This window comes from Empidonax traillii, unplaced genomic scaffold (assembly GCF_003031625.1).
Source record: "Empidonax traillii isolate 1590-97213 ecotype Southwest subspecies unplaced genomic scaffold, ASM303162v1 scaffold144:size1428860, whole genome shotgun sequence".
Lineage (NCBI taxonomy): Eukaryota > Metazoa > Chordata > Aves > Passeriformes > Tyrannidae > Empidonax > Empidonax traillii.
The window spans coordinates 1,007,311-1,032,376 of record NW_020955337.1 but is presented as its reverse complement, the minus strand read 5'-3'; the positions used below and the strand labels follow the sequence as shown (position 1 = coordinate 1,032,376).

General features: G+C 38.2%; 3 protein-coding genes across 5 annotated transcripts in view; 1 reads left to right on the top strand and 2 right to left on the bottom strand.

Annotated features, from left to right (window-relative positions):
- Nucleotides 1–133: 133 nt before the first annotated feature.
- On the bottom strand, nucleotides 134–16,477 carry HELQ (helicase, POLQ like). 3 transcript variants are annotated; one of them, XM_027884405.1, is made up of 18 exons: nucleotides 16,293–16,475; nucleotides 15,141–15,879; nucleotides 14,620–14,798; nucleotides 13,824–14,024; nucleotides 12,743–12,815; nucleotides 12,201–12,298; nucleotides 11,526–11,624; nucleotides 10,662–10,807; nucleotides 9,549–9,788; nucleotides 8,541–8,682; nucleotides 8,057–8,161; nucleotides 7,303–7,522; nucleotides 6,357–6,514; nucleotides 5,373–5,471; nucleotides 4,914–5,087; nucleotides 4,163–4,276; nucleotides 1,912–2,046; nucleotides 134–326 (listed from the first exon to the last, which is right to left on the bottom strand). In XM_027884405.1, exons 1-18 carry the CDS (start codon nucleotides 16,446–16,448, stop codon nucleotides 240–242), a joined length of 3,165 nt encoding a protein of 1,054 aa, XP_027740206.1. In that variant the 5' UTR covers nucleotides 16,449–16,475; the 3' UTR covers nucleotides 134–239. The 3 variants fall into 3 exon arrangements, with proteins under 3 accessions (XP_027740206.1, XP_027740208.1, XP_027740207.1); XM_027884406.1 differs by lacking the exon at nucleotides 134–326 and adding an exon at nucleotides 717–1,448 and having other exon boundaries at nucleotides 16,293–16,476; XM_027884407.1 differs by lacking the exon at nucleotides 5,373–5,471 and having other exon boundaries at nucleotides 16,293–16,477.
- A 180-nt stretch (nucleotides 16,478–16,657) lies between these two features.
- Nucleotides 16,658–19,295, top strand: MRPS18C (mitochondrial ribosomal protein S18C). Its single transcript, XM_027884410.1, has 6 exons — nucleotides 16,658–16,709; nucleotides 16,792–16,865; nucleotides 18,098–18,181; nucleotides 18,643–18,700; nucleotides 19,032–19,091; nucleotides 19,172–19,295. Exons 1-6 carry the CDS (start codon nucleotides 16,658–16,660, stop codon nucleotides 19,246–19,248), a joined length of 405 nt encoding a protein of 134 aa, XP_027740211.1. The 3' UTR covers nucleotides 19,249–19,295.
- ABRAXAS1 (abraxas 1, BRCA1 A complex subunit) overlaps nucleotides 19,248–25,066 on the bottom strand; it is a 6,614-nt gene continuing 795 nt past the window's right edge. The window contains exons 2-8 of the mRNA XM_027884409.1: nucleotides 24,065–24,101; nucleotides 23,185–23,251; nucleotides 22,314–22,507; nucleotides 21,578–21,697; nucleotides 21,180–21,264; nucleotides 20,576–20,684; nucleotides 19,248–20,413 (exon numbers count right to left, since the gene is read on the bottom strand). Coding sequence (XP_027740210.1) covers nucleotides 19,986–20,413; nucleotides 20,576–20,684; nucleotides 21,180–21,264; nucleotides 21,578–21,697; nucleotides 22,314–22,507; nucleotides 23,185–23,251; nucleotides 24,065–24,101 — 1,040 coding nt within the window. The 3' untranslated portion in view covers nucleotides 19,248–19,985. The remainder of the gene's footprint in view (nucleotides 20,414–20,575; nucleotides 20,685–21,179; nucleotides 21,265–21,577; nucleotides 21,698–22,313; nucleotides 22,508–23,184; nucleotides 23,252–24,064; nucleotides 24,102–25,066) is intronic.

Sequence of the window (25,066 nt, the reverse complement as noted above, 5' to 3'; positions counted from 1 at the left end):
GAAACCAGGAATGAATGAAGACCCCATCTTCTGACTCTACCCTACTGCTCAAGAGGTTCATAATCCAACCATTCAAATTAAGTCAACTTTCCAAGAAACATTCTGAACTCAGAACTCACACAGAATTGCGGTATACAAAAGATATTAAATATTTATTACATTGCAGCAGCTTTACACAGAAAAGTTAAAAATTTTAAAATATCCAAATTTTGGACATGATTTTTCTTCATGACAGTTGGTCAGTGGGTCCCTGGGATATCTGTAGGCACCTTTAAGAGTTCTTCAACTTCTTCTTGCAAAGCCTCAGCTTTTTCACTCAGCAGCATCTACAGCGACAAAAACAAACAAACAAAAAATTAGAAAACAAATACAAGCATGAGCTGTAATTGTTAGGTTAAAACACCAGTGTTTCTTTCAAAAATTGCACCTGGTCTGTGAAAGACCGCTGCTGCTGCTCACAGGCCCATCGTGATCACAGGAACCTTTGCCTCAAAGGACCAACTTGTGCACAAGTGCTACTACCAACATGTCTTACTGATCAGTGTACACCCATATAAAAAGCACTCACACAAAAATTCATACAGTACACATCTGGTTTTCTCAATTCTGCCACAGTACATCAAATTAACAGAACATAAACAAAACATAAAAAGTTTTGTTTGTAACTATTAAGGAACATTTTTAACCTTAAACTTTTATTCTCCATGTTGGAATGCACATTTTTAAGTTGTGCCTGACAAGTTGCCAATCTCTTGCTTTATACGGAATTTCTTACTACAGCATTTTACACCAGACACAGAGGACTCCCAGTATCAGCAACTGGTTTATTTTCTGTCCTGAGCTGTTTGTTGCTGGCAGTTAGGGAAGAACAGGCCTCCATGCTAGCACTCTTCTAACTTCCCAGTTAGAGAAAGCTCCATAAATTCAATATCTGAGCATGAGAGTAAGCTAGATTGTTGGATTTGGCACTGATGTAGATGAGGAATCTGCATATATCCCTCTCTTCTGGCTCACAAAGCATCATAAGAAAAAAAAAAAAGCAGCAAGAAGCCTACAACATCATTAAACAAATGTGACCTTTTAAGTGCATAAACCTCAAAGTCAGTATGTTTACTCCATGACAATATACAAACCAAGGCTTCGTAATTGACCGTCTCAATTTTACACCAAACCCCCATCCATTCATTCTAGACATTCCCTTACTTCACCAAAAGCCTGTCCTTTTAGCAGAATCCAACATGAAGCCAATACCATTGTAACTAGCAGATGATTAATGGAGATAGAGGAGAGAAAATGCTACCATCGATAAATGAAATACTTCCTGCATTTTTTGTTTAGACAACACGCAATGTTTGTTACAGAATTTTTCCCCTTGTTTATTTATGTGTGCCAAAGGCACTAAGTATGCCTTAGAGGCAGATATTAACTGAAGGCCCTTCTCGTGATGCATATTCAAAATGGAAAAGGAAGGAAAGAATAACAGGGCATGACAAAAGTGACTACAAAGGTGACATTAACCCTGTGCCTTGTTGGCTTACATTTCTACAATCCTGAAAATACCATTCTGTTGCCACAAGTACCACTAGAATTGTAAGGTAAGTCCTGAGATATTGGCAAAATCAAGCATTATCCACTTACAACGACTCAGCAGCGACCAATGTAGTCATTTAGTTCCCATATTTCATCAGACAAGCGTCAAACATTTTTGCCCTTTGCTTCCCCTCTGAAAAGGAGCAAAACTTGGCACTATCCTGTATGTAACAGGTTGTTCTTATTACAGATCAGTATCTGGATCACAAATATCTACTAACAAGTAAACTGAATCCTTCACTTTTCATGTCATTCAAACATCCACTTTTGACATAACGGAGTTCTGAAGGAGGTTTTTTTATTGCTTTGTTTCTAACTTACCTTTGCAGATGAAACAATTTGTTTGGCTTGACGTCGTGACAAGTGCTCAATCATCTTAATCAGAGTTTCTGGATTTGCATTAGCCAAGTGTGCTAAAGTTTTGTACCCTGCATTATAAAGCTGTTTTGCTCTTGCCTGAAAGGACAGAATTGCGTTAGATTATTAGAACAGGCAATAAGAATTACTGTTAAGTGCCAACCTCTGCATCAACCTCCAATATTTAATTCTGTGAATCAGTCCAATTCTCTGTTCTCTTTTTAACAGAAATAGTCATTGCGAATCTTTACTCCTCAAAAGCACAGCTTCTTACCACTAAGATTTATGTCCCCCAACAATTTCACCCAGCTCTTAGGAACCCTGTATTTTCTGAGCCTAGATGATACCGACTCTGCCACCTTCTCATTTTATCAGGTTTTCTGCATTCACTGTCACTGGCAGCAACAACTGTCTCACATTCTTTGGTGTCTAAGTGAAAGGAGGGCTGATTTTAACAGAAATTTTTTCACTGAATTTTTACAGAACAGTTTTTACAAAATTCCAGAAGAGGCTACACTTTCCTGTTTCAAGCTTATAAATATTTTTTAATTTAGCATTGCAGTATCTTTTTTATTTCTCCAATTTTGTGTGAAGTCATGGCTGTGAACCCACATATACAGGAGAGATGCACATCACAGGAAGTAATTATCTGGAATTTGATTGTCACCAGTGTAAGAGGGTGGGCATTATCTGCTTCTCTTGACTCTGATCTCATTGCCTATGTCAGGCAGCCAAGGAGTATTTGCTTAACGGAGGGTCTTTGGGCAAACAAATTCCTTTTGCAAAACAAATAATGCTAGAACTTTACAAGGTTAAAATTAAAATGCATTTCTACACTAGTAATGGAGTAATGTACCATATACCCCAGGCTGAGTTATGAAATAAATGACCATCTGATGAACAAACATATGGTTAATTACCTTTTGGGATTCCCCCCCCCCCTCTTTTAGAGACAACAAGGAATAGAAAAACATTTATTTGAGGGCTTACATGGGGTCTTTTAGCATCCCACTATAGGCAATAGCTTTCAATATATAGTCTTCCTCCATGCATGTTCATTGATGTGAAATAGGTGTCATTAATTTCACCAGAAGTAGCCACTAATTGCCAATAAGTATTTCCTGTGCTCTATTTGGCTGTTGTATGCACAGTATGTCAAATAACACAGAATCCTTCCTCACAAATTACTTAAATCTCATGCAGGGGGTTTAGACTGCTCTTGGAAAATTGCACAACTAAATGTGCAAAATTAATTCTCTTTCACTACAATACTCTCAAGAGTGATTTTATAAATTTCCTCCGCAGAAATCTAAGCAAGTCACATCTGTTTAGGACAGTTTACCTGCTACAAATATCAGCTGTTGGTATAGTTTTAACTCCAAGGGCAGAAGTACCTTGGTTATAGCAATAATGTTTTTTGAAGGGTCTCCTTTAAAATACAACTTCATCAGAATTATGCTGTCCAGACATTTTTTTGCCTTACTTTCTGGCCACAGAAATGGTCTCATATGGAGTGAGCTGTGAAAAAATTACTACTTACCTTTTTCAAAAAATTTGATATATATAAAAAAACCCCAACAGCCGATTACATTTCAGTGTTTAGGTTTTAAGAATAAAACCTTATTGCCACTAAATTCAGTGGTTTCCTGACAAACTGATTCTATAATAGGCTGGACAGGCAAATTAAATCATTTTGCAGATAGTATAACCTTGGACTGAAGCCCCAAAAGATTTTCTACTTTAGGAGGGATCTTTGATTCAGAAACTGGTTAAATTTCTTATTTAAAGTACATGCAGAACTGCAAGTGATTTGCAAAAGCCTAAGTTCCCAATAGGACTTCATGTATTTCCGTGAGGATCTTTTAATTTAAATATGTAAATTCTTATTCCTCTTTACTCCTATGAATTTCAGAATTCTTACCACAAAAGAAACCTGGACTCTGTTTTCCAACTGAGTATACAGCTAAATTATTGTCCAAATAGAGCATTTTCACTGTTGCTGTGGCAGCAGCCAGAAGAAAAACATTACTGGCTCCAGCTCACATTTCCTCAACAGACCACTTTTCCCCCAACCTCCAGACTGTTGTGGAATATCTGCATTTTGCTGAATTCTCCATAATAAACTAGCCTGATGTTCCAGATGTACTTGAAAGGCACAGTAACATTTAGCATACAAGTTCACACTGAAAAATTTCATAAAGCCATGTTTACTAACCTCTAGAACCCCTGCTACCTCCATCAGAGGGATGAGTTCTGTCTTAACGCAGTATGTCAGCTGCTTGGTAAGTTCTGTCAGCAAGGCTTTATAAACCCAGAATTCTTCCAATTCCTGCAGAGACGGAGATCACTAAAAATCAGATATTAAGTTCTCTATTTGGGGGACATGACAGATAAAAAGCTCTGCTATGGCAACAAGTGTATATTTGGCTTTTAGGCAGGGGAAGCACTGGTATTTCTAATTATCCTTTCAGCCAGCTGCAGAGTTGTATTCTGCACTCCAGCTGAACACCCCAAGGTTGGGGCAGTTCTGAAGGACAAGCAATGCATTATCTCAACAGAGGAAAGAAATGCAAGAGAACAAGCCAACTGTTTTCCTGAGCTGACATTCCACGACCAGATGGCCTTATTTAGAGGAGAAAGGTAAAACTGACAATTATTTCACCAAAACTGACAATTATTTCACCAAAACTGACAATTATTTCACCAAAACTGATTAGTGCCCCATACAGTTTGTGTATTTTCACATTCTCAGTGCATAAAGCTTACTTTTAGTATCAGAAATATGACTGTACAAGGCTGCTTTTCTCAACAGGGAAAATAATTTTGAACAGGAAAGGTGAAAAAACAGTTTTGCACAGGAAAGCTGAAATACAACACCTGTAATTGGTTCTAAAGTAAGAGAACAAAACTCCAGATTTTGCAAAACCAATCACAAAGGATTTATTTCCATTCATTTAACACACTACCTCACAGAAGTGTAGAAGGCAGGAGGCGAACGAGGCAGCAGAATTAAGGAGATTTTGCACGTATCCTCGGGACAGATTAAACTTCTCTGAAACATTCCAAATATTGGTCTCTTTCACCAAGGTATAAAGGACAAATGTCAGGTAGAGCCTGTTTACCACAGCACTGTCCACATTCTAGGAATAAAACAAGCTAAAACTCAGAGCTCATATCAAACTCCAGATTTTCTGTTAGTACTGCAAGGAAATTGTTTTCATCTCTTTACTCCTTCACAGCTCTAAAACATTTCTATATTATACCCAAAGACATTAAACATTAAGAAAACCAAACAATGAGGTTAAAAGAACTTTAATAATTAGAACAGTTAAAGAGAACACTAGCAGAAAAATAATCTAGAATTTGTAAATAATCAAATAAATTTACTAAACAGTCATCTTAAGTATGAGAAATCTCCAGCCTACCTTTCTGATGGCTTGGCCAGAAGCCTTTTTTGTAATAAAGCTTTCAGGCACTCCCACAATATCTGCTACTTTTTGCTCTGCTGCACTTAGCTGGTTGAACTAAAAATAAGATTACACAAAGAATTTTCAGATGTTTAGTTCTCTTAATATTATAGAAAAAAAGTGTATTATTTACAGTGAAAGAATGTTTTTCAGTATCTCTAGAGTACTTAGTCGCTAGACTAGTACTATAGTCACTAGACAGTCAGATCTGCAGACTCTTTTCCCACTTATCTGAATTATCTGTAAATGTCCATCTCTGAATGCCTCATTTAAAAAAAAAATAAATTTTAGTGCTCCCACAGTACACAACACTTTACAGAAAATGGAATAGTGGAATTATGGGTGGATCTTACAAAGAATGCAAGACTAGAATGAGAGCAGTGCTGCTAAGGCTGACACAAGCATAGTCTGTAGGAAAAGTATTTGCCACAGTGTAAGAGTTACAATCACAGCTGGAATTTAGTATTAGACTCATCATTAGACATATCAAACAATGGTTAAATCTCTAGTGGATTTTGCTCCTTAGATTACACATATACATGAATGAGCATCGGAAGGTAAATATGGCTCTTGATTAATTTAATAGTGGTTTTCTTGTAGGACTAGTTTATAGGAAAGTCTTGTTCAAGATAAACCAGACTTTGGCGATGGCAAGGCAAGCACCAAGGTTAGAGGTAGGATTTAGAGTACTGGCAACTCAAGAGATATGTTTCATGCCATGGTTTCCCCCAAACAGGGTCAAATATTATAGATACAAAAGAGAACTTAGATTTTTATGCAGCAGAAGAAAGCAGTTCCGCTCTGCCTCTGAAAATAAAGCAGCACATCTTTTCATTACATTGCTACCCCACTAGCTACATTTCCTATGCCTATAAACTCACTGCAAATTTAATAAGCAGGATTATTGTACACCCCAACACATGTTTGCTAGCAAATTCTCACCTGTCTCAAGTATATCATCCAATCTGGGCTACAGCTAGAAGTCATATCATAAGGAGTTGCCAGATATAGAAGATGAAGATTGCTCTCCAGAATTAGCCCCTCCAAACCTTTCTTCAAGTCCCTGTACAGAAGATTGCAGTATGCCAAGTCTATAGATCCTAGAATAAGCAGACGTGTATTGCAATTATAAACAGGCACACAGTCAAGCGCATAGATTTTAACATAGTCAATATTATCTTTATCTTCCACAAAACCTTGTTATGCCATCTGAATTGAAGAGAAATAACTGTAACATGAATAAGTGTTCTAACCTAACATGAGCAGTGAAACAAAACTGAGGAAAGGCAGTCACCTATTTCCATGCATGTCTGCTCTGTGTGGTTTTGGAGTGTTTGTGAAATGCCCTGGCTTTCATGAAATCCTGCAATAATGTGGTAGATTGAAGGACTCTTACAGATTCATCCTATTCCAGTTGTGTTCCATACCTCAAAATCTTTATGCTAAGCCAGGAAAACAGAACTTCCTGATATATTCTCTTCTTTATTACAATTGGTTTATGTGTCATATGCTCCCTTTCCTTCTTGAGCTTCCCTCTAGTCAAAAAATCACTCTGTTCACAAGGACTGTTCATAACAATGAACTACAAAATGAGGTCCTGAGCACTTTGATTACAACCACTAAATCAAATCTTTAAGTAATTTTTTTAGGGGTACACTTCTGGTTTTGCTCCCACTGGGATCAATATTATTACACTTCATTCCCATGCCATTCAATCACATGTTACTTGTTCATTCCCATTTTCAGTTCAGCACATCATTCAGTGAAACTATCTTTCTACAACTTATTTTTCATTGCAGTTTCAGGCTGAAGATGGGAAAAAGGACCAAACTGAGAAAAGGCTGAAATGCTGAAATACAGATTATAATAAGAATAAAAAAAGCCCTACCTTTATATGTAGCTTTTCCCAACGGCGTGATTGTTAGCGTACATTTGGAATTGTGGTCCTTCTCTGATATTCTTCCTTTTAGGAGTCCTTTTTCTATTAGATTTTCTAGACTATCTTTAATTATCTCTGAGAGGCTCTTCTCTTTAGACAGCAGCTGCTGCTGAACACCCAGCAACGTACCACACATAAAACTGTTGACCTCCTCACAGGTAACTGCTATCTGCAACAGTTTTGGAAGTGATTAGCATACTGGAAGTTATAATTTCACACATTTCAGAAGATATAGGAAACAATTTACCAAATAGAGAAGTTTGATGCCCTGTTGATGTGTTTTTATAGAAATACATGACAACATGACAACAAATAGAATGATAGGCAGCCTATGGCAGATCTGATAGAACTGCTCTCCATCTGGTCTATTATTCAATCTACTGCATCATGTTAAATTTGTTTCCACTGTTTCTATTTGAATAAAGTATCAGAAATAGAAATATTAATACTGTATTGTATAATAAGGTAAATACCATTTTTGCTTTTACATACAAGGAAACTGTCATGTTACATGATTTTATTTACTTGGCTATTAAGTAAAGACTAATCAAACCTTCGCCTCTCTTATCTGATTGGAAGCTGTTCTGAAGTTTCAAGTCCATGTGTTTAAGAAGTCTGCCTTCTTTTCTACAGAATCAACAGGCAACATTTTCTTTGCATTTCCAAGCACTTAAGTTACTCACAGAGATGAGTTAACTGATACCTTCAGTCCGACCAAAGACAACAACAGGCTCTGCATTCCCTTGGTCAACTCCAGCAGAAGATTGCTGTAACAATTCTCCAAAGGACTGGAAACTAAATCCCGAACCTAAAAGAGCAAAAAATGTATTTGTACAGGGAAAATACTTCTTTGTAGGAGCCCCTAACCATTCCAGTTAAATGTTCTTTATTTATGTTTACATCTCAGGTAGTATTTCTTAGCATAGATCCCCCCTTCATTAATTTTACACTTTAAAAAAACACTAATATGCATGATTCAGCTCATAAAGAAAGTGTAAACATCTAAATTTTACAGTTCAGATATGAAAACAAACAACATAAAGGTTATTTAAAGGTAGTATTATATAAGCTAAATATCTGCAACATTAAGAAGTGAAGAAAAATTAAGCTAGGCAGCTCAGCTCCTCCTGTTTATTCCACCAACTCAACACAACAGTTCGAATTACCAAGAGTTTTGTAAAAATTACCAGGTGTTTGTCTTTTTCTTGCACTATGAGAATACTTTCTCCAGCGTCATCAATACCAGCTCGACCAGCTCTGCCAATCATTTGTTTATACTGGTTCTTCTTCAGGAAGTCATTAGCAACATAAGGAGCTCTGAGAATAACCCTGTAAAGAAGCCTTTAATAAGTCATACTTTATACTCAGATTACTAAAGCAGCATTAAAATGGTGCAAATTTATTCTTTAAATATGCCCCTTGCCTAGTAACGAATAAAAATCAAATGCACCTCTTTGAACAGATGTGCAAATCAAATGCAAACCATTTAACAACTTTAGGTTTATTAAATGGTAAGCTATGTTCATTATGTTTTGCAGAATCTTTGAAACTAGTTTTTACATGTACTCTTAGGCCTGAGTTCAAGATGAAAATCACTGAGATATAAAATAAAACCTACAGAAAAACACAAGCAACACTGACCGTGCACCAGCTATGCTAAAAAGACAACACTTGTCTTTTGTATGAATTTTACTTCTTCCCTCAGTGCACACAGAAGTGGACTCCAAGCAAACAGTCTTTGGTCACACAGAGTACAGCAATCATATTGTCAGCACTTGTACATCAAAATATAACACATTTTTGTGTTAAAACATTTTCAAACTAACTCCTTAGAAAAGATTTATTTTCCAATTTAAAAGCTGTTCTTAGGTCAAATTCTAAAGAAAGCACTGTGCTCCTGAAAAACATCAGTAAAATATTGAAATATTTCTTCAATATATTAAAATTTCCTTATTCCATTTAGGTAAGTGCTCCTCAGCTACGCATTCTGAGGGACTTGCTACTGACTCACTTTTCCTACATAAAAACTTTGCAGTCTTCCGTTCCAAGTTGAGCATGAAATCCCTTATACTTCCAGTTTGTTAGTAAAAGCAGAAAGACACTTGAAATAGCACTGATATTTACAACTTATCAAAGCAATTTTTTTTCAAAGCAAAAACCTATTTTAAAAAATGGAATATCTTTTGGTTATTAACCTTCTAGCTGGCAAGTTGACTCCAGCAGCCAGAGTAGCTGTGCAAGCAAGCAGACACAGGACACCTGAAGAATATGCTTCCTCTATGATTTTTCTTTCATCATTTGTAAGGCCACTATGGTGATAGGCAACACCAAAAGGGATTGTTTGCTTCAGAACAGGACAGACGCTTCCATTTCCAATATTCTTTAGGTCCTTGATGAGATCTTGTTTCTCTTTCTCCCTGTGAGCTCTAAATTCTCTTGGAGGGGGAAAAGTATTTCTTTAGACTTTGATCAACCATTAACTAAAAACAAAACCAAAAACCAAAAAACCAGGAAACATGCTTACTGTCTATTTCTGTTCATTATCCATTACCCTAAGATCTAGGTAGGAGAAACAGTTATTTTCAGTCATTTTAAAATAGAAATACACAGGACTGGTTTAGTTGCAATAGAACTCTCTTCTTGTTTATAAGCACAGGCACAGAAGGGATTAAATATTGATTGTGTGTGGGTATTGAGTGCACCAAAGATGGAAATAGGCCCAGTAGTGAAGATTATAGGTACATTTAAAAATGGTTTCAATTTTGATAGCAAGGGAGCGAGTTTGTTACATTTTTTTAATATAATTTCTTTCTACATAAAATTCAACTTTGCTAGACCATTATGAGTTGATCAAATCACATTTAAATGAAACCAAACTTAAGTCTTACTTTCTTGTCTTTATTAATGAAGTCACAAAGTGGGTGTGGAACAGAGATACTCAGTTGACTAATAACATACATGACCAAATACAAGGCTACAGAGAAAAATGTTTGTTTTCTAAGCTTGCAGAAACCAGTGCCAAAGGGACACAAAGTTAAATTAATTTAGGATGAGTTTTTATGTAGTATTTGTCCTCTGATAACCATTTTTCAAATAGTTTGGTTTAAAAGTAAGAATTTTTAAAAAAACCCTTTTGTTTAGTAAGCCTTTCACAGTTTGCTATCACTTACACAGTTTGCAACTTCATATCATTCCATGGTCAAAGTATTTACTTCTAATAACCTGGAAAAGTCACTTGCAAACTAGTGACAATAAATCCTTTATTCAATATATATAATTTAAAAAAAAACCCCATGACACACACTTACCTTTTGAGGTACTTGCACACCATTGAAGCCACATTTTCACAATTCTTTTTAGTGGGACAAAAGACTAGGCAGGAATAATTAGGAATAACTTCAGTAACCAGTGCAATGATGTGGTCAGGATCTGCTTTCTCCAGATAACTAGAATACTATAATAAAGACAGAATGACAAATATTTAAACTTAGAAATAAAATCATAACCTAAGTATGTAATACTAAGCAATACTTGTTCTCAACCTTGCTAGAATACACTCATTTAATTTAATGTGGTATAACTGCAAGAAGTTGAAGGACAAGATTTTCTCCCAATCCTCACTTGAAAGAGTTTATTGATGTATCTGGCTTGGATTGAGGGATACATGCATGTACGAATCAAATTCTTTGCCTTTTTCCCTTAAGACTTAATTTTCTTTTAGCAACACCATAGTTATTTTACTCGTGATACTGGCAGTCTAACACAAAACATTTTTCTTTGTAAAAGTTGAAATGAGTCCCTACAAGCCAGGAATAAGCTGGAAAACTCCCCAAAAAGTATCTTCTTTCAGTACTGTCTTAAGTGATGAACCACTGAGAAAATATATCCCAAAACATAAAGCACTGGGTATCTGGAATACTCAAACCCGTTACTGTTCACATGCCAAAATACTGAAGAAACTTCTACCTCGAAGAGTGAAAATGAAGTGAAAATCAAGTTAAGTGTTCAGTATTTTGAGGCCTTTTACCTCCACAAAGCTCACCATTTGCTTTCTCACAGGTACTACAAATGAACTATCAAGTTTAAGTAATTTCTCTAGTAAAAAAAATCAATGTATAATAATACACTTCATAAAAACAGTTCAAAGAAACTCTAAGCACTTTGGTTTTTACCTTGAAATTAAGGAGACGTGAAAAAGTAAAGCCATTTTCCGTTTTGCTGTCAACTGCATAAATGATGTCTCGTATCTTCACATACTCCTTTAATTCTACCTAGCAAGACAGAAGTCATAAACAGAGACTTCAGTTAAATTACTAAGTTTTCTCTCAAGCTATTGCTTATGTACAGCTAAAGCTTTTCTCTAAGCATCACCTGACATATATGTACGTGTACACAAGCACACATTTCACCCCATCAAGAACTTTTAGATAAGTTAATTGTTTTAATTATCTGCCTTGATAAGGCATTGAATCATGATGAAGAATGATAAATGTTGTATCCCATAAACTATTAATAAACCATTGTCCTGATAGCGTACAAGCACCAGTAGTAGAGATTCTAGTTACATCAAAAGAACTGATTTATATCAGTAGCTATAATTTAAAAATTGGTTTAGTTAAAGTGACAGAAATGTCTTAACAGGACAACACAAAGATTCTTGCATTTGTGCATTTAGAAGTGCATAGTGAAATTTATTGCACTGGTAACAACTGTAAGCAATAGATTGGATTATATTACACTATACTGTGAAATTAAGCAAAAGAGATGTGATACAATCCTAAAAAGATTTACTGTAATTTTACAGCCAAGTATCTTCCTTACTAGTCTATGGTATCTTGTATACAGACCGGTCTAAAATTATTGGTGTAGTACTCTGCTCGCAGGAACTTCTGCAGGTCTCCAACATTATTTAACGTTGCACTCATTCCAATGATTTGTGTATTTTCTGTAGAACACAAGTTGAGAGAAATTTATTGTCACGTGACCAATTTTTAACACTTCTGCTCAGTAATTAATTCATAGGCCTGCTTATTCATTGTTAGTCTTTCGTAAATGCCAAAGTAGTCCGACTGAAGGGGGATCTATGCTAAGAAATACTACCTGAGATGTAAACATAAAAAAAGAACATTTAACTGGAATGGTTAGGGGTTCCTACAAGAAATGGAAGACAATTAACAATACTCAAGATTTTGCAGAGAAGTATCAAAACAGCTTCTAGAACACCCAGCCCATCACTGGAGGGTCAATGAACATTGTTACCGCACGGAGTCATGGCGTGTTTTTCAAAAGCAGCCAGAATACCACAAATCCAGAAAGCAACAGTGTGACTCCTCTCTAGAGATGCCATCACTACAAAATGCTAATAACATGAACTGCAGCCATGACTTACTACTGGTGTAAAGGATTTTCGCAAGAGTAATTTCCAGTATTGCTCCACGACTTCCCTCACCAAGCATGTGCAGCTGTGCACAGAAGGGAAAATAAAATGCAAGAATGTTACTGAGTTAAGAGTATTTCTAAAAAAAACCAAACAAAAAACAAATCACCAACCTAAAATACCCCCAACAAATTTTGTAGACCTAACCAAATACTACAGGATTCTTTCTTGGACTTCTGCTTGTAAATTTTGACTGCTAAGCTCCTTCCAGAAGTACAACCTCACTGAAACAGCATTTAATCAAGACCAAACGTAGACAAGATCTACCTTCCATTCAACTAGACCATAATCGACCCAAACAGTTAACTCCTGACAGTAAAAAGTCAGCATGGAGATCTTTGTATTCACCAGTCAAAAGCGATTTTCAACAAAATGTGTTTTAATCAACACTTAGCATAGAAAAATTTCTAGCAGGCAGCTCCCAGAAAGAGTAGAATTTAATGCTTCAGCTGCCTTCTGTTTAGAAGCTCCTGTGCTAAAGTAAGTTCAGCCCCCCATCATGTTATTTAACCCCACAATCAACCCTTAGTAGCACAACTCAGCCACATCACTAAAAAGCAGAATAAGGGGCAATTATTACAGCCAAATGTTACTTGATATTTTTCTTTTTTTTTAATGTTCCATTGAGTTGTTATTAATACCAGACACAAAGTCTCACGGTTTCACACTTCGGAGCTAAGTTCTGGGATTCATGAAATACATTCCATACAACTAAAATTATTTATGCTTTTTTGTAATCTGTTACAGATGTCTAAGTGACAAGTAGTCATTAAGGAATTCACCATCAAAAACTAACGTGGTAGATCTCTTAATACAGAATCGTTCTGATACAGCAACAAGTGCTTCAGTTAAAGAAAAATAACTTGTAATTTTACAGAATTATGTACCAATGCAGAACAAAATTAGTTAAGTAGTAGTAGTTTCATGATGAACACTAAAAACAAAACCAAGAAATCAAAGAACTTGTTTTGCTAATTACTGTATATAGGAAATATGTAATATATGATCAATCTGAGTAAGTCTTGTGTCATACCTCATCTACTACAACCAGGCCGAGGTCACTGATCCTCTCTGTTTCGATTAAGGAATTCACTAGAGCATGTCCTTTTTCTATGGTAGCAATATAAAGAGATTTTTTTACTCTCCTTTTGATTGGTGGAAATCTTCCTTTACTTCCTGCGTATTCTTCAACCAGGAAACCCAGTTCTACCCCAAAACTTGATAAACCCCTAATCTGTAAGGAAAAAAAAAAATCCATCAGAGAGCAAACACATGCTCATTTTGGATTTCAGAGCTGCCTCAAGAACTCAACGTACAAATAATCAACCCAGACCACAATCAATGGCTTGAATTAGTGAAAACATATTAGCTATGACTACCTACTCCAGCTGCAAAACTGGAGTGTCTGCACATGTTATCAGGTTGTGTTTCATCTGTTCTCTAAAATTAACTTTCTCTTTACACCATAAAAATAGCTTTTATTTCAAGACCATTTCTTTAGCAAGTTGGACAGCTCAGCTCTTGGGCTGCAGAACCATATAAAACATCAAAAAAGCACCACTATTTCAAAATTCACTGTATATATAAATATATATATATAAAATTTACTTTACAACTCAGCATTCTCACCTCATGATTTATGACTGTTCCATTAGAAAATTACTGACCCTCAGAGCAGCATCTCGGAGGGGCCACTCACTTCACTCACTTTCCACCATATACTCATAAAAATCACGGACTTGCTGAAAACCAGCCAAGCAACAAGGTAACAAAGCATATCAGAAAAGATATGTATCAAAAAAGCAGTATCAGAAACACTGTATCCAGACCTTTTCTTGGACAATGGCAACATATGGCAGGATCATCAGAACATCCTTCTGCCTGCAGAGTAGTTCTTGGAGAATCATTATTTCAGCTACCAGTGTTTTTCCACCACTGGTTGGCAATGAGTATATTAAGTTCTTTCTTTGCTGTAGAGATTCTAACATTAAGCAATCATGCTGCCACTCTGAAAAACCAGAAAGGAACTGTTAGGAATCCCAGGGGCATGTTGGCCAATAGCAAAATGCCTACGTTTCCCATGGAATACTTTAAGTCCGGCGTTTGAAGACTTTCCCTCAATAAACCACTAGAAGTCTTAAGTGGTGGAGCCTTCCACAGTCTATTCTATAAACCATATAAACCTCTTCCACCCATCTAAAACATGAAGACAGCCATTTACAAAACCAAAACAACTATTTCCCAACATGGTTTACATCAAAAATTACCTTATATATTTTTACAGGGTAATAAGTGAAAGAGACAACACTCCAATAGCAATTTTTTTCCAACAAACCATTAGTTACACTACCATAAAGCATTTCAATCCCTCGAAGTTGTCTGAATAAATCTTTTACTTTGCTAGGTAATCCATAAAAAGGGCCTATATCAACACAAGAAGATTCAATAGCTTTCCTGGCAACAAAAATCTCTTCAGATAAAACAGCTTCTTTAAGCTGCTTGGTCTTAGAGACCTGCAGAGTCTGGGCTTTGGCATTTCCAGTCATAGCACTTTTCAGGTGATCTTTAAGACTCTCAGTTTTCAATAAAACACACTTGGAGTCCGAGGAAAAGTCTATAGGTCTGTTCCTGTGTTCAGCATCAGCACAGTAAGACGACGGGCTTCTGATTTTGTCCGAGGAAGAATTCATACATTCATTCATCCCTTTTGAGTCTGCAGATGTCCTAAAAGCAGAAGTAAGTTTATCCATTTTCTCAAAATACAAAAGTTGTGATGATGGCAAGTCATCTAAAAGAGATTCAGCTGGTTCTCTATTGCCATCCACCAGGTCTCTGTCACGCACTTCGCAAGAACCCCCTTTGTCAGCTTTAGGGACAGACACATTTTCTGAAGCAGAGAAGTTGTCTTGTTTTTTCTGGTGAATTCCTGACTGAAGATTCCCAACTGAGATTTCTCCAGCTGCTTTCACATCCGTGTTTTTATCCTGCAGGTACTTGTGTTCGATGTCATCCACTTGAGCTAGGAAAGAATCATTTCCACAGAAGCTGTCATAGTCACCAAACATGTCTTCTTCACTGTCGTTACAGTACTGTAAAACCACAACAGTGAGCATCAATAGCCTGAAGCAACGCCACGGGAGGCAGCATAACTTGTGCAGCACACACATCAGATGCAAATAATCCCCAGCTTAAAAGAAAACTGTCTTTTCTGACATTCTCTGTGGGGGAAACCCCGGTCGCGTTCTAAAGGAACACATTCCTCGACTCAGTGAAACCAAACCTAAAAGCAGGATGGAAGCCTGCCCAAGGAGTTGATGTAGATGAGCTTTTTTTTAAAGGCAAAGCCAAACGCGATCATCCCCTCTCGTACAAAGCACGGCCCTTCCCGACACACGCCACGCAGGCTCAGCCAGGGACATTCCACCCTCCCAGACAAAGCTCCCCCGCCCCGAGGGACGCCCTCCCCCTAGCTCCCCAGCCCTAGGACCCCGCCATCCCCTACCGGGGGCTCCGCCGGGGGTGTCCCCTCGCCGCCAGCGCTCGATCTCTTGCGAGCCACCGGCGAGCTGCCGACGCTGGGCTGCACCGGGGCGCGGCTCCTCTTGCGCTGCGAGCTGGGGCGGCTCTTCCTGCGCACCGCCAGGCCGGGCTCGGCCATGGCCGGGTCCCGGTCCCAGCCCCAGCCGGCGCCCCGCGGCCGGGGCTGCGCGGAGCCCCTGCTCACGGCCGCGGCGGGACAGGGCGAAGGAATATCCAGCCGGCCGGGGGTGGCGCGGCCGCCATGAGGCGGCGGCGGGCACTTCCGGCACGAGCCCGCCACGGCGGCAGTGACGCTCCGGCGGCCGCGGCCGGGGCAGGGCGGCTGTCATGGCGGCGAGGGCCGTGTCGGCGCGGGGCGCTTGGAACCGGCTGGTTCCCGGTGCGTCCCTCCCGCTCCCTTCTTCCCCCGTCCCGTCCCGCCGCATCCCGCTGCTAACCGTGTCGCGCTCTCTCCTTTGCAGCGGCGCTGTGGGCGCGGCCGCGCCGCCTGCAGCACGAGGGGCAGCCCCAGGCGCAGCCCGCGCACCCCGACCAGGTGAGGCTTCCCCGACCCCCCCGTCCCGCAGGGGCGCAGGGCGGGATTCGACCGGGCTGAAAAATCCCGTTTCTCCGTTTTCAGCCCGCTTCTGAAAACGCTCTGCTCTGTTGGCTGCGCATCCTTTGTGTTACGGAGCAGGCGGTCACCGGGCGCTGAGAAATAGAGCACCAGTGATCTGTATTTCAGTATCCTAACTGTAGTCCTTAAACTTGCTACCTCAGTAAACCCAAGTGTGGAGCAAAACCTTTGGTAGCACCAGCTGGTTTCCTGTATATAGCTCAGAAAAAGACTTAAGGGAGCGTTTTTACATTAAAAAATGGGTTTGTTTTTACATTAAAAAAAATATATGGGTTTTGGCATCAGCAAAAACTTTTTAAAATATTCCTTCTCTGCCCAAAAATTCTACCTGTGCCTGCAAAGTGCATATAAATACCTCAAAGGCAGGTGCCAAGACCATGGTGCCAGACCCTTTTCGGTGGTGCCCAGTGACAGGACAAGGAGCAGCGGCCATAAACTGAAACACAGAAGTTCCACCTCAACATGAGGAAGAACTATACACTAAGGGTGGCAGAGCACTGGAACAGCCTGCCACAACGGGGTGGTTGTGGAGTCTCCCTCTCTGGAGGCATTCCAAACCCACCTGGATGGCATTCCTGAGCAATAGGATGACCCGGCATTGGCAGGGGTGTTGGACTGGATGATCTTCAAAGGTCCCTTCCAACCCTAACAATTCTGTGAAAAATGAAACATCTTTCTTTCACTTCTTGGGAGGATTTGGTGTTGGGTGTATTCTGAAGCTTGAGGAGCCTTTCAGTCCTTGGGAATCTCTTCAAAGTGTGTGAGCAGTCAGGAGCTCCCTCAGACCACTTGCTTTGAAATTCTTCAAAAAAATGACTCTTGTGACTTATCAGACAGAGCTACCTCTTTATCAGCTTCTGCAGATATTGACTTCCTAGTAAAAGGTGTAAGCTCCATGTCACTGAATGCTTTGTTACAGTACCATTATTACTAAAATATAAAAGGCTGTTTACCTGTGAGAAGTCTTTTAGATGGCTCTGTACTAATCAGTGTGTTAGGGAAATAGAATTAGGGAAGTTATTTAAAAACTTCAGTGGTGCCCTAAATATCTCTTTTGGTTTCAAGGTGTATCTTGCCTGAAGGATTAAAGCTAACAAATGTTCTTTATTTTCTGGTGAAGCTTAAAGATGTTAATAATTCTCTAATTTCAGCCCATACAAATGGAGAACCCCTATAAGGAGCCTCCAAAAAGATGCATTTTATGTAAAATAAATGTGGACTATAAGAATGTGCAGGTGAGTTTGAAAACTCATGTCCTTGGATGAAGGTAAGTGGTTTACTATTTTTAAATGTGTGTGTAGGAAGTCCACAAGAACTAAAAAAAAAAAACCCCAAAAACCAAAACATAAAAATCCATCTATATGTGTAGGGGTTTAAAACTTGAAAATGTGTGCAGATTAAGAGTCAGATAATGTAGTTATAAGCTAGCTAGTTATAAGCTACTAGTTCTGTGTGTTAGTGTGACAACTTTGTCATTTACCAGATAGAGTCCTTGGTTACAATCCAGCTGTCATACAGCTTAAATGTTATGCCAAAGAAAATAGTCTAGTTCCAAGCTCTACTTTTTCTTTAGGTATTACTGTGTTTTGTGAAAACAGATGAAAAAAAGAAAAGAAAAATAGAGTGCAAGTAGTAACACGAAGTAAATATCTAAAAAAAAGTTCTTAAATTGACTGTAATTTTCTTTTTTAAGTAGCTTCTTTCCCAGTTTGTTTCTCCTCATACTGGCTGCATTTATGGCAGACATATAACAGGTATGTGAAGTATTAAATTAAATTAATTAAATTAAATAATTTACTGGTTAATATTCATGTTCTTCTGAGTCTAAGTAACTGTGCATCAGCAGTCTTTCCAAAAGTAATTGCTACCAACTCTACATTTTGTAAGAGTATTCCTCTGGCTTGGTAGCCTGCATCAAGGAATGAAAACATCCCTTAATTATGTGCATTTTGTATGTAACAGTAAAAGCACACGTGCATTTTTCTAGGAAGACTTAGATAAAAATAGAGGGAATTATCAGTAATATCCCTTTCACCCTTTAGACTAATGGCTTGCTTAGTGTTGAAAATAATTCATCTCTTTAAGGCTTGTGCCACAAGAAGCAGAGGGAAGTTACAAAAGCCATTAAAAGAGCTCAAGTATTTGGTAAGTATGATTCTGCTTCTGAGTTTTCTAAGTCAAGCTTACTTTTCTATTAAGAATACCTCCATCTTATCTTTTTACAGGATTTATGCCAGTTGTGCTTAAGAACCCACAATTTCTCACAGACCCCAAGATATGTAATATCAAGTATCCAGAGTAATATACCGTAAAGAAATAAAAAATAAAACTGTGTTTCATGTTCAAATACTTGCTTACTGGAAGTGTGGTTTTCTAGCATAGTGCATGGTTGACTGAGGGGTGGATGTCAGTTGGGTTTTTATTAATTTTATGAAGTATCTAAAATTTATTGTCTGAAGGAAGTATGAAATATTAAGGCAGTAATAGAAACTGGCAGCTTTCTGGACCCCTTTCTGCACTCACAGGTCTTGTTAAACTTTGAGTGGCTGTTTTTTTCCCCTCTCTAGATTGTAAGATGGGGGGAAATAAACAACTACTGGTTTCCTAAGGATAAATTAAAAGTATTTAAATTGTGGCAGTTCAAGTAGACTGCTAATTAAGTTATCTGTGTTCATTTGGTGCTGCCTGCATCAGCTTCTGCTGAGGGAAGGGTAGTACTGCTTCTTCAACAGCAGCTTGAAGTTGTATTAGTTCGAGGCAGTATTATGGTTATCTGACTGATAGCATCCTGCTGGCATAGTCTTTAAACCCTGAGAGAGACTACAGAGGAACTCTGGAAGGGAAAATGAGGGAATGTCATCTGGATGTTGTTATGCTGAACAGGATTCATACACTGGACAAAAACCCCAAACAAACCCTGTATGTTTTGCAGAAATGCACTATGTTATATACATCCCTGCAGTGCTATAAATTGATACATCACTTGAATATGCTGGCAGTAGCTTTTGGTGTGAAGTCATCTGACAAATCATTAACAGATCAGAAAGTAGGAGAGTGTGGGTATTCATTTGTGTCTCTATTTTTTTCCAACACATCCTCGTCTGATTCAGTGCTGCTCAGCGTAAGCTTCCTGTCCTGGTCACTGTCCTCTGGGTCTGCAGGTGATTCCCGGTGAAGCTGCAATGTTCTGGATTTCTTGAATGACTTTGATACTGTTTTGGTCCCTCTGACTTTACGCTTCGTTAGATGTCTTGTTTCAAATTCAATGAAGTCTCTTTCCTCTACCATGAGAGTCAGTTTGTCCGTGACATTAATATTATGGTTAATGTTGCAGCAGTTCTTGGATATCTGTTGGCCTTTGAAGGAAACAATACATGTCTGAAGTCCAGAGTTGGGGAAAAATGTTTGCAGTGCCTGACAAAGGAGAACATTCTCCTTTGGCTCTCCTGTGTAGTCCCTGTCTTCTCCTGGGGGGGAAAAAAAAAAAAAAAAAAGTTAGTTGCAAAACTTCTTGCACACTCCTACCACTGCTGTTTTTCCTACCACGGCTGCCTCAAGTTCAGAAGTGTTTTCTGCTAACTGAACAAACTTTGGAAGTCTAAAGCTGGCATTATATTTGGTTAACTTACCTGAACAACTTTGTTGCTTTTTCCTCTTTATTTCTTCTTTTAATTGCTTCACCTCTGCTAAGAGTTTCTCTACAGATCGTTCACTGACTTCTACTGTAAAGCATATTTTCTTCAAGGAAAAACAGAGCATTTTATCAGATTAACAGTATTCACAGAAGCTGACTTTAACCTTGTTGCAAAATCCTTAAAGGTACCAACGATTAGGTTGGACACAAAGTAGTAAAAAGCTTAAGTAATGAGCCTGAGGTGGATTTTAGAGATCACAAACCTTGTGTTGGAATGAGGTGCAGGATGTTTTATTTGCTCCCGTCTGAGCAAAGCAGATCTAACAAACTACAGGTACTACTCCTTCAAAATAATCCTCCTGTGAGAATTTATTTGTGAACTTGAAGGTTTATCGGTGTACTTTTATCAAATGGAACCTTAAGTCTTCAACTTTGACAACATAGCATGCAGCTGCTGATAGTAAATGGAACTCCCTGATCTTTCAGGTGCCCTTCCAAGACACAGGTTTGTTTCTCATGTAGTGCAAGATGTTGTGCCCCCTGCTTGACTCAGTTTTGTAGTACTGCCGAAGGTGAGGCAGGTATGATGCCTGGCTTACCTTCAGTTCCTCCTGCAAGGTGGCATACATCTCATTTATCTTATGAACCTCTTGCAAGGATCCATCTTCGTGAAAGAACTCTGACCTGTGGGCCAAGAATGTAACTATATAATTGCAAGTTAGTTATCCTAGTTCTTACTTAGTAGGACCTTTAATGAATATATAAGCATTTTGAACTGCAGTAGCAGGTGCTTGAGACAGACAGCTGCTCACCTGGCAGAGTATGGGACTGAACTAGTTTCCAAGCGTGTTGGAATGCTAAATAATTGCAGACAGAGGACAAAAAGTGAGCAGGATATAGCTGTAGCATTTGCAAAAACACTTAAATGCTTTTATAGAAAGGTAAGTATAGTTATGTTAACAGGAAGCAACAGCTGTCAGTCAATATGGCATTGTACCTGTGTTGTCTTACTGCTCTCACAAAGCCAGAAGATACGCAGGAGCCAGACACTGTTCTGTAGCCTTGCTGTTCTGCCATACCCAGATTGGTAACCACCAAAGGGACTTTCTGGAAAAGGCTTAAAAAGCAGAAGTGTGAAAACGCGATCTATTAACATCCCAGAGGCTTCTTTTTTGATAGTTAAATGTTCTTGACCATTAAGCATCCCAGTTGAAGGTTTACAGTATAGTTAGTCCTTGCTAAATGCATTACATCACACATAGATGAGGCTAAAGGCAAACTCCAGGAGCAACCAACACTGAGCCTGTATGTTTTCCCATTTCTGAGTAGAATACACAATAATGCAGTACTTGCTTGTTAAGCCTAGCCTGTGGGCAGCATGCCTCTGAAAGTAGTTACCACCAATTTAAATATCTTAATCAGTCAAGATAAACACCATGTATGGTTGAAGTCCTATACAGAAAACCAATTTGATCAAGAACAGCTTATGTACTTAAGTATGCTGACAGTGTCTGCCTGGTGATGCTGGCACTACAGATACAAAGGGACATCCCAAAATAGAGTCCCAGGGTAAACTTTGAACCGTGCTCTAGCAATATAAGGAGGGATCTTATTTAATGTATAACTTTCAAGAGTAAAATAAAGTGTTAATAATTCATCTGCAACAAAGTAAAAAAAACCAAACAACTGTTTCAAGTTAGAGCACATGCTGTAGAAAACAAAGCAATTATTACCCTTCCTGTGGCCGATGTAAGGCATGTTCCAGTCTGTAAGTAGAACAACTTTCTGTCATCACACTAGAGGTTAAGAGAAGGAATACAAGACCCTGATTTGATAGGTGTGACTGCAAGTTCTTATGGAGAAGTCTCTCCCGAAATGTCATGGTCTGGTCTGTGTTGCGTCTGAATTTGTACCATCCTATTACATTCTGTAGGCAGAAGAAAAGTCACTGTTAGTGTTAAATTGTGCTGTCCCTGTGTGTCACACTGAAGGAAGACTGATACAGTACAAAGTCACAAGTCTGAATTGTTTGGTGATATGTACATATTAGAGCATTTAACTTGAAACCTTTAAAATATCTAAGCCTAATTCCAGTATGGCAACTTCTTTCCTTCAAAACCGTGTAGAACTGGCCGGTTTCTGAGCTTGTGCTCAAGCTGAAACTCTGCAAACTTTGTTCTGGTATTTTGTGGTTTGTTTCTTCTCAGCTTGTACCTTCCCCCTATGAAAATTTCTTCTGTGGAGAAGACTAATTTTTTTTGATCAAATGGTGCTTAACATTTGAGTGAGCTGACCTCAACTCATCTTAAGCTAGAAATTGGTAGAATTCCTTTGGGATACTTGAAGTGTTCACTTGGGAAATTATTAAGAACAAATAAAGTTGTGACGTATATGTAGGCAAACCCTACATATTTATACCAAAGATAACCTATTCTGTTTTTTAAGGGGGAAGAGATGATACATCTGCCTTGACCAGCAGCATATGGGACTAGATAAATGATTTAAAATGAGGAGAGAAAAAAAGCTTGATGGAAAAGGTATCCAGAACAGCCTCCAAAATTTCAGTGAGCTCCTCAGTATGGTTTAGATTGGAAAACAAAATACCTTCTTACAGCCCGATAGTATTTTCTTCAGGGCAGGTTCATTCAGTTCTCCTGCAGAATTATAAAAGCTAGAAGAAGAAAATTAGGACAATTAGAGGGGGAAAAAAGCTACTGTAGAATTAATTATTCCCTAGCATTCTGGCAATCTTCTCACTTTATTAGTTTTTTTTTCCCCCTCCTATGAAGCATAATAGTATGCTGCCACAGCTTCTCTGCTGTTCTGGCATCAGTGCTACTGGGATACAAGTTAAAAGTAGCACCTGTGTTCTCTCCACTACAAAACAATAAGATGCCTTCAATTTGATATAAAATGCATTTCTAATAACAGCTGGGTTTATTAATTTTCAGAAAGGCTTGAGAAGGAAACTGATTCTCCCCGTACGGGGGTGTAAATCTGCACAGCTGTGTTCCCATCTCTGATGGAACTCTGAATACTGGTTTTTGAAACTACTCCTGCAATGGGGCTAACATGTGTTTCTTTTACTGACCCACAAAGAAGCCTGTGGCTGATGCCACCTTTTTATTTCCTTTTTAAAACTTTTTTATTATCACTTTTGAGGGTGAGTGTTGAGAATGTATGCTTTTAGTAAAGCAGTGCTTTTTTCAGTATGTTGATATTATTCTTTAATTTATATGGTATTATAGCTCACCAGAAGGTACTCTGTGTCATATCTCTATTTCCATATACATAGGCAAACACCAAAAAAAAAGATATGATGAACAAAAATAGGAATAACATAAGGCATTTTCCATCTGTTATTCCAAGAGGTTGATATGGCTACTATAGTTACATTGGGTGATTTTCTCAAGTAATGTAATATAAGTTTAACTCCTGAAGAGTTCAGTTAGGGGGTTTGTATCTGTTTACTTAAGACTCTTACCTGAACAGCTGGTAGCAGGGAATATGCTTCTGTATATCTAGAAAGTGAAAGTAATATTACACCAGGTTCATCAGTTCATGATGTATATTCTTCTGTGTGCTATGATTAGTATTAAAGTTGCAGCAGGACCAAATGATAATTCTATATAATTTCTTAAAATCAAATGGATTAACATCTAATAAGGTGAAGAAAGGAAATATATTTAAAAATATATTCTAATTAATTTTTTCAAATCTAAAGGGGACCACTTCTATAAAGTGTATTTTTTGTACATTTTGTCAAAAGAAAAACTAAGTTGGGCATTTTATTTCTCTCTCCCTTCTGTCAAAGTATTACATAGATATCATTAGTAAGATGAGGCTGAAGAACAGAAACCCACAGGGTAGATAAATGGAAGGCTGACAACCAGAAAAAAATGGCATTCTAAATCCTTTTTTTTTTAACCTAAATTATCCACTGTTTTCATTTTCACAAATTAACTGAAAAAAACCTCCAAACGTTGGAGCAACTAAGTCTGCCTGTGAGAATGTAGTGACAAGACTCCGGGTAACTCCATCAATGCCACTGCAAAAAATTCCCCACATTTTTGGTTCAGCTGTGAGACTGTGAAGGAAAGTGTTACACCTTAATTGTATCCTAGAGTAAAACCAGAAAATGGGTGGTAATTTCTCCCTACCATATTTTGAGGAAGATTGGCAGGAAAGCACATGCTGCATTACCTTTTCTGTTTCTTTTTGTACAACTGCATTTGAAAGGAATGGAGTTGACTGTGTGTGTATGATGTATACAAATGTAAGGGTCAGTATAGAATGCACATCCCCTCCAATCCCATGAAGACTATAAGGAAAAATACATCTGGCATCTGCTTAATGAAATTAATAAGCAGTTTGCAACCTTCAGACACAGTATTTTATAAGCTCCAAATGAGGTAATAAATGCTAATACATTACAGGTCACATCACTGAAACAGACCAAGTTTTCCAGGGCAACTGTAGTTCAGGA